This window comes from Trachypithecus francoisi, unplaced genomic scaffold (genome assembly GCF_009764315.1).
Source record: "Trachypithecus francoisi isolate TF-2019V2 unplaced genomic scaffold, Tfra_2.0 Lachesis_group1, whole genome shotgun sequence".
NCBI lineage: Eukaryota > Metazoa > Chordata > Mammalia > Primates > Cercopithecidae > Trachypithecus > Trachypithecus francoisi.
The window spans coordinates 119,487,243-119,500,386 of record NW_022681454.1 but is presented as its reverse complement, the minus strand read 5'-3'; the positions used below and the strand labels follow the sequence as shown (position 1 = coordinate 119,500,386).

Genomic DNA, 13,144 nt, shown 5'->3' with positions numbered 1-13,144 from the left:
ATAGCATGGTCACAGGAGGCTCCATTGAGAAAGTGACATTTGAGCAAATACTTGAAGGAGATGAAGGCATTAACCATCCAGATATCAGAGAAGAGCATTCACGTCAGAGGAAAAGCCAGTGCAAAAGCCCTGCAACAGGATCATACGCAGAGTGTTTAAGGGGTAGCAAGTACGCCAGTGTGGGAAGAGTAGCAGGAAATGAGATCAGAGAGGTAATGGGATGGGAGAGGGGGCAGATCTTACAGTTTTGTAGGCTATTGTAAATATTTGGCTCTTATTCTAAGAAAATAAAGAGCCACTGGAGGCTTTTGAGCAGAAAAATAGCATGATCTGACATCTTTTTCTAGGATTATTCTGGCTGCCAAGACTACAGAGGGACAGAAGCAGACTTAGAGAGACCAGAGAAAGGGTTATTCAGTAATACAGGCAGTGAGAATGAAGGTTTAGATCACGGAGGTAGCAGTCGAAATGGTAAAGAGGTGTCTGCTTTTGGACATATTTTGAAGGTAGACTTAATAGGGTTTCCTGATAGATTGGTTGCATGGTATGAGAAAAACAGGGAATTAATAATGGCACTGAAGTTTTTGTTCTAGAATGAGAAACTTGCCATCAACCGTGGTGGGGAGGGCTATGAGTATGAACAGATTTTATAGGAAAAGATTAATAATTCAGTTTTGTAAGTGTTGAGTTTGAGAGGAATATCAGACATCCAAATGGAGATAGTGAGTATTTACTGAGCACCTACTATGCAACAGACACATCATTTAACTTTTTTTCCTTCTTTTTGCTAATGCTAATAACCACGGAACTAGAAATTGAGAAGTACTAATTTATTTGGAATACCAGAAAGTGTGTTATATACAATAATGCCAGTAAACAAGTATTCTCAGGTCTAAAAGGTATGAAACCTAAAAAAGAAATGTAGATGTATACATATGATAGTGATATAAATTTATCATGTGTTAGTGAGGGGGCAACACCTCAAGGTTCCCCCGGAGGCTGTCCACATAAACCAGCTTAGTTTGTGGTTCTATAAGTGGGGCCCAATAACCATTTATTGATATTGATAATGATGCTAATGATGTTAAAGATAGTGCTGGCAGTTTGACCCCTTGTGGGGAGTATTTGAATAGAGCAGACTCTAATGTAGCATGAAAAAGCATAATCGATACTTTTAGAAGTTTTTTTTATGTCTGGAGAGTTAATTTACTTTGGAATTTCAAAAGAAAATAAAGTTATGTGAGATGTTTCTACATAATGAAAAACTGATCCCAGGAGATGGTGGGAGCCATGTTTCTCACTATTGGGGGTGGCAGGTTACACACAAGCAAGTGGGGGGCACTGCTAAAATATTCATGTGTTATTGATGGGTTAAGGTTGGAGATATCAGTATGAATGAACTCATATTTAGGTATTCGTTTGTTTGTTGGTTTGTCTGTTTTTGAGACAGAGTCTCGCTCTGTCACGCAGGCTGGAGTGCAGTGGCACGAGGTCGGCTCACCACAACCTCTGCCTCCCAGGTTCAAGCGATTCTCCTGCCTCAGCCTCCTGAGGAGCTGGGATTACAGGCATGCACCACCACGCCTGGCTAATTTTAGTAATTTTAGAGACAGGGTTTTACCATTTTGGTCAGGCTGGTCTCGAACTCCTGACATTGTGGTCCACCCGCCTCAGCCTCCCAGAGTGCTGGGATTACAGATGTGAGCCACCATGCTCAGCCTCATATTAATATTGATACAGATGGCCAAATATAGAAATATCTATAAATACACGTATATACCCAGGCTAGTGTGTACCACCATTTCTTGCTCTGTCAGCTGTGAGGGCTTAGAAGCAAAGATACTTCAGTAGCAACAAGCACACCCAGCATTCCAGTCTGTGGTTTCTAATACCATTCTCTGATAAAAGAAACCAATGCTCTTTGGAGAAGTGGCTCATTCTAGGGTGAAGTAGGGAATATATTAAATGAGCCTGGAGCATCTTGTAGACCAAAAAGTAATGAAGTACTCAAAATAAATGCATTGATAGGAGTACGTCAAAGAGGAGAGCACAGGAGCCAACTGAAAGAGCTCCCAATGGCCAGAGCTGGAACTATTTGAGCAACAAAATAAATAATGTAGTATTGGATTATAACTCAAAGTATAAAATAAATATCTGTGAATACATATTGATATAAATGATTGAATAAATAAATAAATGGAGGAAAATGAACAAATTTCCCAAGAAAAAGAATGACAAATTATGTAGATACTACCCCCTCAAGGAGGTGGAGCATAACCATCATCTCCATCTCTTAAGTATGGACTATGCATGGCAACTTCCTTCCAAACAGTATAGTATAGAAAGTAAGTGAAAGAGTAACTTTACAGTGGACACAAGTACTATCTCAGCTAGTTGAACAAGGATTATATCATGAGTGATCAATCATAAGGATAACATACACCATTATATGCCACAAAAATGGTACTTAACTTCTATATTCTTCCTCTCAAACACTCAAATCCCTATCTACCCATGGAAAAAAAAAAAAAATCAGGCCAGTACAATGGCTCACACTTGTCATCCCAGCACTTTGGGAGGCCAAGGCAGGAGGATTATTGAGCCCAGGAGTTTGAGACCAATTTGGGCAATATAGCGAGACCTCATCTCTACTAAAAATAAAAATAAATTAGTAGAGTATGGTGACATGCACCTGTAGTCCCAGCTACTTGGGAGGCCAAGATGGGAGGATCGCTTGAGCCCAAGAATTCAAGGTTGTGGTGATCTATGATCATAGCACTGCCCTCCAGCCTGGGAGACAGAGAAGACCCTGTCTCAAAAAAAAAAAAAAAAATCAAGCAAGTTGAAGGACATTCTAAAAAATACCTCAACAGTGCTCCTCAAACTATCAAAGTAATCAAAAATAAGGAAAGTCTAAGAAACTGTCACAGTCTGGAGGAAACTAAGGCGACATGATAACTAAATATGGTATCCTGGAGCAGAAAAAGAATATTAGGAAAAACTAAGGAAACATGAATAAAGTATGGACTTTAGCTAATAATAACATATCAGTATTGGTTCATTAGTTGTGACATGTGTACCATACTAATGTAGGATGTTAATAATAAATGAAACTCAGTGTGGAATATATACACACTCTCTGTGTTATCTTTATAACTTTTCTGTAAGTCTAAAGCCATCGTAAAACTAAAAACTATTTTTTTAAAAACTGACTCTAGGGCTACAAGCACCATCACAAAAATGAATTTCTCAAGTCACTAGATACAGCAACTCTAGCTCTAATGTGAAAAATAAGAGCACCTTATGCATTCCTGTGCTCTACTATGCCCAAATACAGATGATTCATATATACATATCACTTTATTTCACCAGACTATCAACGGCATGTTTGCGAAGATTTTCATCTATTGTTTCTACTGCTGTATCAGTGCTTGGCACATAGTAAGTCATCAATAAATATTTGCTAAATTAATGAACAAATGGAACTTTTTCAGATAGCTTACAATAAAAATACAATTCAATATCATTACAAAATCTAAATAAGAACTAGAGAACTAGGACTGGGGAAAATCCAGACTAGAAACTGAAATACAGAATATGGTTTAACTTTATTAACTATTTACTCCCTAAGGAAAATAGACCTGATGACCCTTTCCAAGTGTCGACTATCCAAACTTGACATCTGTGAGGATCTCTGAAGGGCCAAGAAACCTAGATTCCAATATCGCCTTGATCCCTAACTAGTATTTTCAATCAAGTCCTTTAACTTCTCTGGGCATCACTTTCCTCCTCTGTAAAATAAGAAGATTGGATTAGATGGTCTTTAGAATCCCTCCTAATCTCTAATAGCCTTAGTACACAATAAGGAAAGAAATAAGCACATGAGCAAGTTCTCCTCACATCTCCACAGTACCACCTCTCACCCCCACTCTCCTTTCCTTATGCATTGGCCTCACAATTCTAGTCCACTCCTAATTTTAGATTTGAACCTTATGACCATTTCCCCATGCTCCGTTTACTGGGTTGTTTATTGTTTTACACTACATTGATTTTTCAGTTTTGGCTTTTGAGGGAGCTTGCTCAATAGGAATCCCAAAGTGCTTTTGCTTATACCACTTCTGAGAATTAAAAACAGACATGATGTAAGTATCAATGTTGACTACTTCAGAAAAAAAAGAAACATCCAAATAGTGAAAAGTTAAAATTAAATCTGATTTTTTTATTTTTTATTTTTTTGAGATGGAGTCTCGCTGTGTCGCCCAGGCTGGAGTGCAGCAGCATGATCTTGATTCACTGTAACGTTCACCTCCCGGGTGCAAGCGATTCTCCTGCCTCAGCCTCCTGAGTTGCTGTGATTACAGGTGCGCATCACTATGCCTGGCTAATTTTTGTATTTTTAGTAGAGATGAGGTTTCACCATGTTGGCCAGGCTGGACTCAAACTCCTGACCTCAAGTGATCCACCTGCCTCGGCCTCCCAAAGTGCTAGGATTACAGGCATGAGCCATTCTGCCAGGCCTAAATTTGGTCTTAAATCTGTAATATCTATACGTTGCATAACAGTTTTAAGATTGAGTTATAAAAGAACAGTAATTCTTATTATGCAATAACCTTTGTATTTTCTCTGTTTTCTCTCTTAAAAAGGATATATATTCCTCTTCAATTACTGTATTTTTCTCACAAATTTGATCAGTATAGACTGTCAATCTGGATAATTGGGCTCTCAAATATCTATTTTCCCTACCTTACTTTATTATAGAGTTCATGTCATTATGAAGGCCCCTCATTTAAGAAAGTTATTCTATAGGTAAAATGTATTTTACTTTTACAGAAATTACATGTATATCCTCAGAGAATATACATGTTTTCATATTTCACTATTGTGGATCAATGCAAGTTACATTCTAATACTTACTGAGATATTAATATTTTGTTCAGGGTATATCATGAGCTATAGCATTATATAGAAAACAATGTACAACTTTCTGGCAGATGAAGATCAGTCAAGTTTTTTCATACCAATCCTAACATTGAGGTTGTTTGGTGACTTAAAACTACAATTAACTTCACTTCATGCAATTTTCTTAAATTTCTGTAATTTTGTGAACACTTAAATCATCAATTCTATTATTTGTTCTGGACTTCTGTTGCTCATAGCAACAAAATTTATCCTGCTATGGAATGGAGTAAGAAGTCTGTTGTGCATTAAAGAACTATTTAACTTCGGCTTCCAAATACAAGCTTTGGCAATTAAATATAGTTACTTTTTGAATTTTCCTTTTTCCTAGCTTCAAAAGGAAAGGAAGGACCCTTAAGAAATGTTTTCAAACAACACAAAGTTGGTAACTTGAAAACACGCATACCATTAATATGTGAAGGTATTGGGGGAAAAAACGGTACACAAATTAGTCTTTTTTCATACTCTAATTGGTGATCAGTCTAACATAACTCTTAAAAACCAAAATGTTGGCCGGGCGCCGTGGCTCAAGCCTGTAATCCCAGCACTTTGGGAGGCCGAGACGGGCGGATCACGAGGTCAGGAGATCGAGACCATCCTGGCTAACACTGTGAAACCCCGTCTCTACTAAAAAATACAAAAAAACTAGCCGGGCGAGGTGGCGGGCCCCTGTAGTCCCAACTACTCCGGAGGCTGAGGCAGGAGAATGGCGTGAACCCGGGAGGCGGAGCTTGCAGTGAGCTGAGATCCGGCCACTGCACTCCAGCTCCGGCGACAGAGTGAGACTCCGTCTCAAAAAAAAAAAAAAAACCAAAATGTTTTATGTATCCACAGTACTCTTCTTTCTGGGAGGAGACTAGAATGCTTTAGAAATTGCATTCCATTGCAGGAATCACAGACTAAAATGGAGAAGAACCCAGGGATGTGTCATAACAGTAGTCTGAAAAAGGGCCAGGTAGAAGAGTGGGAAGGACAATGCCTCTGACAAGTGCAAGTTCAAGTTCATAAATCCCAGTTTCTCCAAGTTACAAGGCACATCTGCATCCCCAGATGATGGCTACTGGTCAGAACACTGAACTCATACCAAAAGTTGCTGTTGTTGACAGTTTAATGTCTATGGATCTGACTCAGAGAGAAATGTGCCACTTACCGAATCACCAACACCATATCTTTGATTTTGAGGTGGGGCACGCTTACTTTTTCATCTGAAGATTGACATAGCCCACCAAGAACAATTTGAAAGAGACAGGATTGCTGCCGAAAAGGCATGACACCAAACCACACAAACTGGATGGTAAGACTAGAGATTAACTTGTGAACTTGGCAGGAATGGGTCATATGACGAGAGCTGAAACATACAACTGGATCTTGGCCATGCCATTCCTCAAAGGAGACTAAGAAATCCTGAATTTTTAATTTATGCTTAATAGACATGGCTTTGTCTCTACAGAGTGTTTGTGATACATTTCCAAGCATTGCTAAATTAACTCTTACTGCACCAACTTGGTAGAAATCTGTTGTATCAGAAAAAGATAATATATCCAAAGAGAGAGAAACACATTTAAGACTAACTTTCACAAGTTCCTGCTTAGCTAAGAATGAAACGAGAAAACTTTATTTTGAGTATTTTATGTTTCTGATGGTACAGAATCAACAGTTTAGGAAGCTTAATACGTATTTGCCAAGAGAAAAAGTCAGAATTCTCTTTTCAGGTCTACTTTCTTTTAACTTGTCTCATCTTCTTATGCACCCTAGTAGTTTCAGAGATACACTTGAAGACAGAGCAGTTTCTGTTTTCATCACTTTTAACAATGGGTCTTTCTATCATTGTCAGTGAATCAATATTCAGCCAATGCTCCTGAGATGAAAAACCCCACCGGCGATTATCTTACAGAGTCACCATGATTACTAGGGTTATATGGTTTGGCTGTGCCCCCACCCTAATCTCATCTTGAATTCCCATGTGTTGTGGGAGGAACCCAGTGGAAGGTAACTGAATCATGGAGACAAGTCTTTCTTGTGCTGTTCTTATGATAGTGAATAAGTCTCATGAGCTCTTATGGTTTTATAAAGAAGAGTCCCGCTGCACAAGCTCTCTCTCTTTGCCTGCTGCCATCTATTTAAGATGTGACTTGCTCTTTCTTGCCTTCCGCCATGATTGTGAGGCTTCCCCAGCCATGTGGAACTGTAAGTCCAATTAAACCTCTTCTTTTGTAAATTGCCCAGTCTTGGGTATGTCTTTTATCAGCAGCATGAAAATGGACTAATACCATAAATTGGTACTAGGAATGGGATGCTGCTGAAAGATACCAAAAAACGTGGAAGCGACTTTGGAACTGGTTAACAGGCAAAGGTTAGAACAGGTTGGAGAGCTCAGAAGACAACAGGAAAATGTGGGAAAGTTTGGAACTCCCTAGAGATTTGTTGAATGCCTTTGACCAAAATGCTGATAACGATATGGACAATGAAATCCAGGCTGAGGTGGTCTCATATGGAGAAGATGAGGAACTTTTTGGGAACTGAGCAAAGGTGACTCTTGTTAGGTTTTAACAAAGAGACTGGCAGCATTTTGCCTCTGCCCTAGAGATTTGTGGAACTTTGAACTTGAGAGAAATGATTTAGGGTATCTGGCGGAAGAAATGTTTAAGCAGCAAAGCATTCAAAATGTGATATGGGTGCTTTTAAAGACATTCAGTTTTATAAGGGAAGGAAAGCATAAAAGTTTGGAAAATTTGCAGCCTGACCATGCAATAGAAAAGAAAATCCCATTTTCTGAGGAAAAATTCAAGTGGGCTGCAGAAATTTGTGTAAGTAATGGGGAGCCAGATGTTAATCACCAAGACAATGAGGGAAATGTCTCCAGGGAATGTCAGAGACCTTTTTTTTTTTTTTTTTTTTTGAGGCGGAGTCTCGCTCTGTCGCCCGGGCTGGAGTGCAGTGGCCGGATCTCAGCTCACTGCAAGCTCCGCCTTCCGGGTTCTCGCCATTCTCCTGCCTCAGCCTCCCGAGTAGCTGGGACTATAGGCGCCCGCCACGTCGCCCGGCTAGTTTTTTGTATTTTTTTTAGTAGAGACGGGGTTTCACAGTGTTAGCCAGGATGGTCTCGATCTGCTGACCTCGTGATCCGCCCGTCTCGGCCTCCCAAAGTGCTGGGATTACAGGCTTGAGCCACCGCGCCCGGCCTTGTCAGAGACCTTTTTGGCAATCCTTCCCATCACAGGCCCAGAGGTTTAGGAGGAAAAAATGGTTTTGTGGGCTGGGCCCAGGGTCCCTCTGCTATGTACAGTCTAGGGACTTGGTGCCTTGCTTCCCAGCCGCTCCAGCTATGACCAAAAGAGGCCAAGGTACAGCTCAGGCTGTTGCTTCAGAGGGTGCAAGCACCAAACCTTGTCAGCTTCCACATGATGTGGAGCCTGAGGGTGCACAGAAGTCAAGAATTGAAGTTTAGGAACCTAGATTTCAGATGTATGGAAATGCCTGGATGCCCAGGCAAAAGTTTGCACAGGGGTGGGGCCCTTATGGAGAACCTCTGCTTTGGCAGTGCAGAGCCCCCACACAGAGTCCCTATTGCAGCACCACCTAGTGGAGCTGTGAGAAGGTCAGAGCCCCGACACAGAGTCCCTATTGCAGCACCACCTAGTGGAGCTGTGAGAAGAGGGCCACCATCCTCCAGACCCCAGAATGGTAGCTCTACTGAGACCTTGCACCATGCACCTAGAAAAGCCACAGACACTCAATGCCAGCCTGTGAAGGCAGCTGAGAGGGAGGCTGTACCCTGCAAAGCCACAGGGGAGAGCTGCCCAATACAATGGGAACCCAGCTCTTGCACCAGCATGACCTGGATGAGAGACATGGAGTCAAAGGAGATCACTTTGGAGTTTTAAGATTTGACTGCCTCACTGGATTTCAGACTTGCATAGGGACTGTAGCCCCTTCTTTTGGGCCAATTTCTCCCATTTGGAATGGCTGTATTAACCCAATGCCTGTACTCACATTGTATCTAGGACGTAACTAACTTGCTTCTGATTTTACAGGCTCATAGACAGAAGGGACTTGCCTTGTCTCTGATGAGATATTGGACTGTGGACTTTTGAGTTAATGCTGAAATGAGTTACAACTTTGGGAGACTGTTGGGAAGGCATGATTGGTTTTGAAATGCGAGGACATGGGATTTTGGAGGCGCCAGGGATGGAATGATATGGTTTGGCTGTGTCCCCACCTAAATTTCATCTTGCATTTCCATGTGTTATGGGAAGGACGCAGTGGGAGGTGACTGAATCATGGGGACAAGTCTTTCCCATGCTGTTCTCATGATAGTAAGTCTCACAAGATCTGATGGTTTTATAAAGAAGAGTCCCCCTGCACAAGCTCTCTCTGCCTACTGCCATCCATTTAAGATGTGACTTGCTCTTCCTTGCCTTCCACTATTATTGTGAGGCTTCCCCAGCCATGTGGAACTGTAAGTCCAATTAAACCTCTTTCTTTTGTAAATTGGTATATCTTAATCAGCAGCATGAAAATGGACTAATACACTAGGTTACTGCATCTTCTAATCTCAACAAGACCACAGGGTAACAACTAATCTCAAGGCATTCACTGACCCAGATTATGACAGACATATAAAAGACTGGAGCTTTAAAACTATTTGATTCGTGCTGTCCGTAGTTAGTTATAACAGAAGCAAATGTTGTATGCAACTCCTTTTTTTTCCTCTACCACCCTCACTGTCTGACAGTAGCCCAAACCAACTCTACTGCAGAAGCATAGTGATTTGTCACATCCTAAAGTGAAAGGGGTAGGAGGGATGGAAACTCATCTTCCTTTCACTAATAAAATGTCAAAGTCATCCAAAATTATGTATTGATTCACTGTCATGGGAGATATTTAAAATGCTACTTTGGTAGATTCCTGAAATACTACATCACCTCTTGAGTTGACAATAGATTGGCAGAATAAAAGGCAAGTACAGAGTAGAAGAAGTGAAAGTCCCAAGTAGTTAATGTTTTGAGCTGCATTCTTTACCTAGGAAACCATATACATTCCCCTGATTTAACTACCACCTATATGCTGATCATACCCAAATCTATCTAACAATCAATGTAGACCTTTCCTCTAAGCTCCAGATTTATAATTCCAACTACTCAGTGAAAAACCTTACCTGGATTTCCCTTAGGCAACTCAAACTAAATAGGTCTAAATTTGAACTTACTATCTTTTCCCAAACCCTGCCCTTTTCTTCCTTCCCCTTTCTCGTCTACCTTCTCACCCAAACCAGAAACCTAAAAGCCACCTTGACTTTTCTTTCATCTTCACTCCTAAATCTAATCAATCACAAGTGCTAGCACTTTCCTCAGTCCTCTCTGACCACTGTTATTGCCAGGATCAGAACACCACTTGCTTGGACTATTATAGTGGCCTTCTAACTGATCTCTCTCCACCAGCCTTGGCCCCCTCAAGTCCATTCTCTACACTTCTGCCAGGATGATCTTTCTCAAATTTAAATCTAATTAGATCTCTCCTTAAAACTCTTCATGGCTCTCCACTGCTTATAGTCAGCATGGTGTATAAAGCTCTTCAGCAGATTCAGCAGTCTATCTACCTCCCCAGCCTTCTCTCTCTTCCCTTCCACTTCCATTGCAGTGTACATTCCAGCATTAGTTAATTACTTGTAATTCTAGAGATACACCAAGATTTTTGCATCCACACCTTTGCATGTCCTGTGTCCTAGAGTTATCTACACCTTCATCTCAATTTCTTCTGCCCCTTGACTGCCTGCTGAACTCCTTCCTCTACAACATCTAAAATCTTACTTGTAGGTCATCTCCCCCAATTCTAGACAAATGTAATCACCTCGTTTTCTATATTGCTTCCTATATCATAATACTTCTTATCCTTTCCTATATTACTATGCATGTACGCAAAATACAGAAGTAGCACATCAAAACCCTTATTACAAATACTTATTTACACTTCTGCCTCCCCTGGATTGTCACTCATTAAGGGCAGAGACCATCTGATATTCAATTTTATAAGCCCGATGTCTACCATAGCATCTGGCACACTTACACTCAGTAAGTATTGGCTATTCTTGAAGAAGATTCTAAAATTTATTCAACTACCTCCCCCTAAATTTGAGAGCCACTACACTCAAATTTGTGATTTATCCTGCAAAAATCACATAAACTGGTAATATCAACATAAGTATATCTTTGTCATATAGTCAGTCTGAAATTGGGATAGTTGAGATATCCTTTTTCTCTATAAGCCTTGTTTTGGTGCTTTTAGAAATCCAAAGGTCTTCATTCAGAAAAAATTTCAAAAACTATTTGTATAGCTCAAAATACCACAATTTCTTAGTACTATTAGATCTTTTCTGTGGGGAGGTTATATAGAGATGTCATAACTGGCCAGTGGCATTGGTATAAGAGCTGTGAAACACACACACACACACACACACACACACAAACATTTACCTACATGTCCTATCTACTCCCTCAAGGAGACAGGAATGAGATCTGGGTCTTTTACATTTATTTCCCTGCACCATTCTTTACACACCATATATTTAACAGATATGCAATCCCGTTTCTAATAATAATGGTGAAGTTGACAGGGAGCTTGTACTACTGGAAAAAATACTAGCCAGGAACTAGGACCCCTGATGTGCTGTGATGAAATGTAAAAAAGAAAAGTCCCTCTCCACAGATGATGGCTTACGCCTATAATCCCAGCACTTTGGTAGGCCAAGACAGGCAGATCACCTGAGGTCAGGAGTTCAAGACCAGCCTGGCCAACATGGTGAAACCTTGTCTCTACTAAAAAATATTAAAAAATTAGCCAGGCATGATGCTGCATTCCTGTAATCCCAGCTACTCCGGAGGCTGAGGCAGGAGAATTGCTGGAACCCAGGAGGCAGAGGGTGCAGTGACCCGAGATTGCACCACCACCGCACTCTACTCTGTGCAGTGGAGCGAGACTCCATCTCAAAAAAGAAAAAAAAGAGTCCCTCTCCTGACATATATATAAATGAGAAGTAATATGAGGAAGAAGTAGCAATTTTCAAGATCTATTACATGTCGGATGCTGATTTGGGCACTTGATGTGTAGTATTTAATTAAATTCTCATAAAATTCCAATGAGATAGGATCATTGTTTCTATTTTACAGGTGAGGGAACTAACTCAGAATCATTTGCCCAAGAACACAGAGCTCATAAGTAGCAGAGTTGGCATCTGTACCAGGCAAAAAGCCTACATTCTCAATTAGTGTCCTACACTGCAAGTGTTTTGTATGTCACATTCTAAAGAAGAAACTTAAAAACCGATAATCAAAATTTTATACATCTATTCCCACTGATCTTCAAACAACTGCATAATGGAAGGAACATTTTTCAAGATTATAGTTTAATAGTCGTGCAGAGTAAAAGCAGCAATGTAGAGGTCAGGAATGCCTCTAGCCCAATCCAGTCTCTACTTTATATGAACTGTGTTTTCTTACTTTAGTTACTCCCTCAGCACATCAGTTTTTGCATCTGTGAAATAAAGAAAATACTCCCTATTTTACAGGGTGACTATGAAGATGATATATGTAAAACCCTTTATAAAGATTTGATAAACAACAATGCTGGCAAATTAACAGCAATAAAAGCTAACAAAAAACATGTGAAAACAGAAAGTATGCTTACAGAAGCCAGTAATCTTCCATCTTCCTTCATAGCAAGGTAACGGTTAGCACACACTCCTTTGATAGACACAACTCCTCTCTCTTCTGCTTGAAGTTGTAATTTGACTGTAAGAGGAAAAAAAAATTATCTTTGTAAAACCATAGAGGAAAGAGCCTTCTTCACGACATTTATGCAATATAAAGACAAAACACACCTAAGCAACAACTAATCCACTTGGGGGATTGGTGAGGTTGGGGGTATGGGTGAGTGACAAGGAGCAGATGTCAACTAAACTGTATGAGAGAGGATGAGATGCAGAACTACTAGGGCACCAGTGCCTTGTGTGTCCCTTGTTGCTCCTGTGTCACAGGGTGAGCAGAGAAGGGGGACAGATGGAGAATTGTTTCCTTTGTTGGGCAGTTAGCTTTCAATTGCCCCCGTTAACTGTTTACATTTTTTAAAGTGAACATACTTTAAGGGTGCATAAAAGTACCCTCACCATGTGAGAATTCCCATGCTACTGCCT

At 40.4% G+C, this 13,144-nt stretch overlaps 1 protein-coding gene across 1 annotated transcript in view; it reads right to left on the bottom strand.

Annotated features, from left to right (window-relative positions):
* FGF2 (fibroblast growth factor 2) overlaps positions 1-13,144 on the bottom strand; it is a 73,520-nt gene that overhangs the window by 9,110 nt on the left and 51,266 nt on the right. Inside the window, exon 2 of the mRNA XM_033215194.1 lies at positions 12,640-12,743. Within this exon, the coding sequence (XP_033071085.1) occupies positions 12,640-12,743 (104 nt within the window). The remainder of the gene's footprint in view (positions 1-12,639; positions 12,744-13,144) is intronic.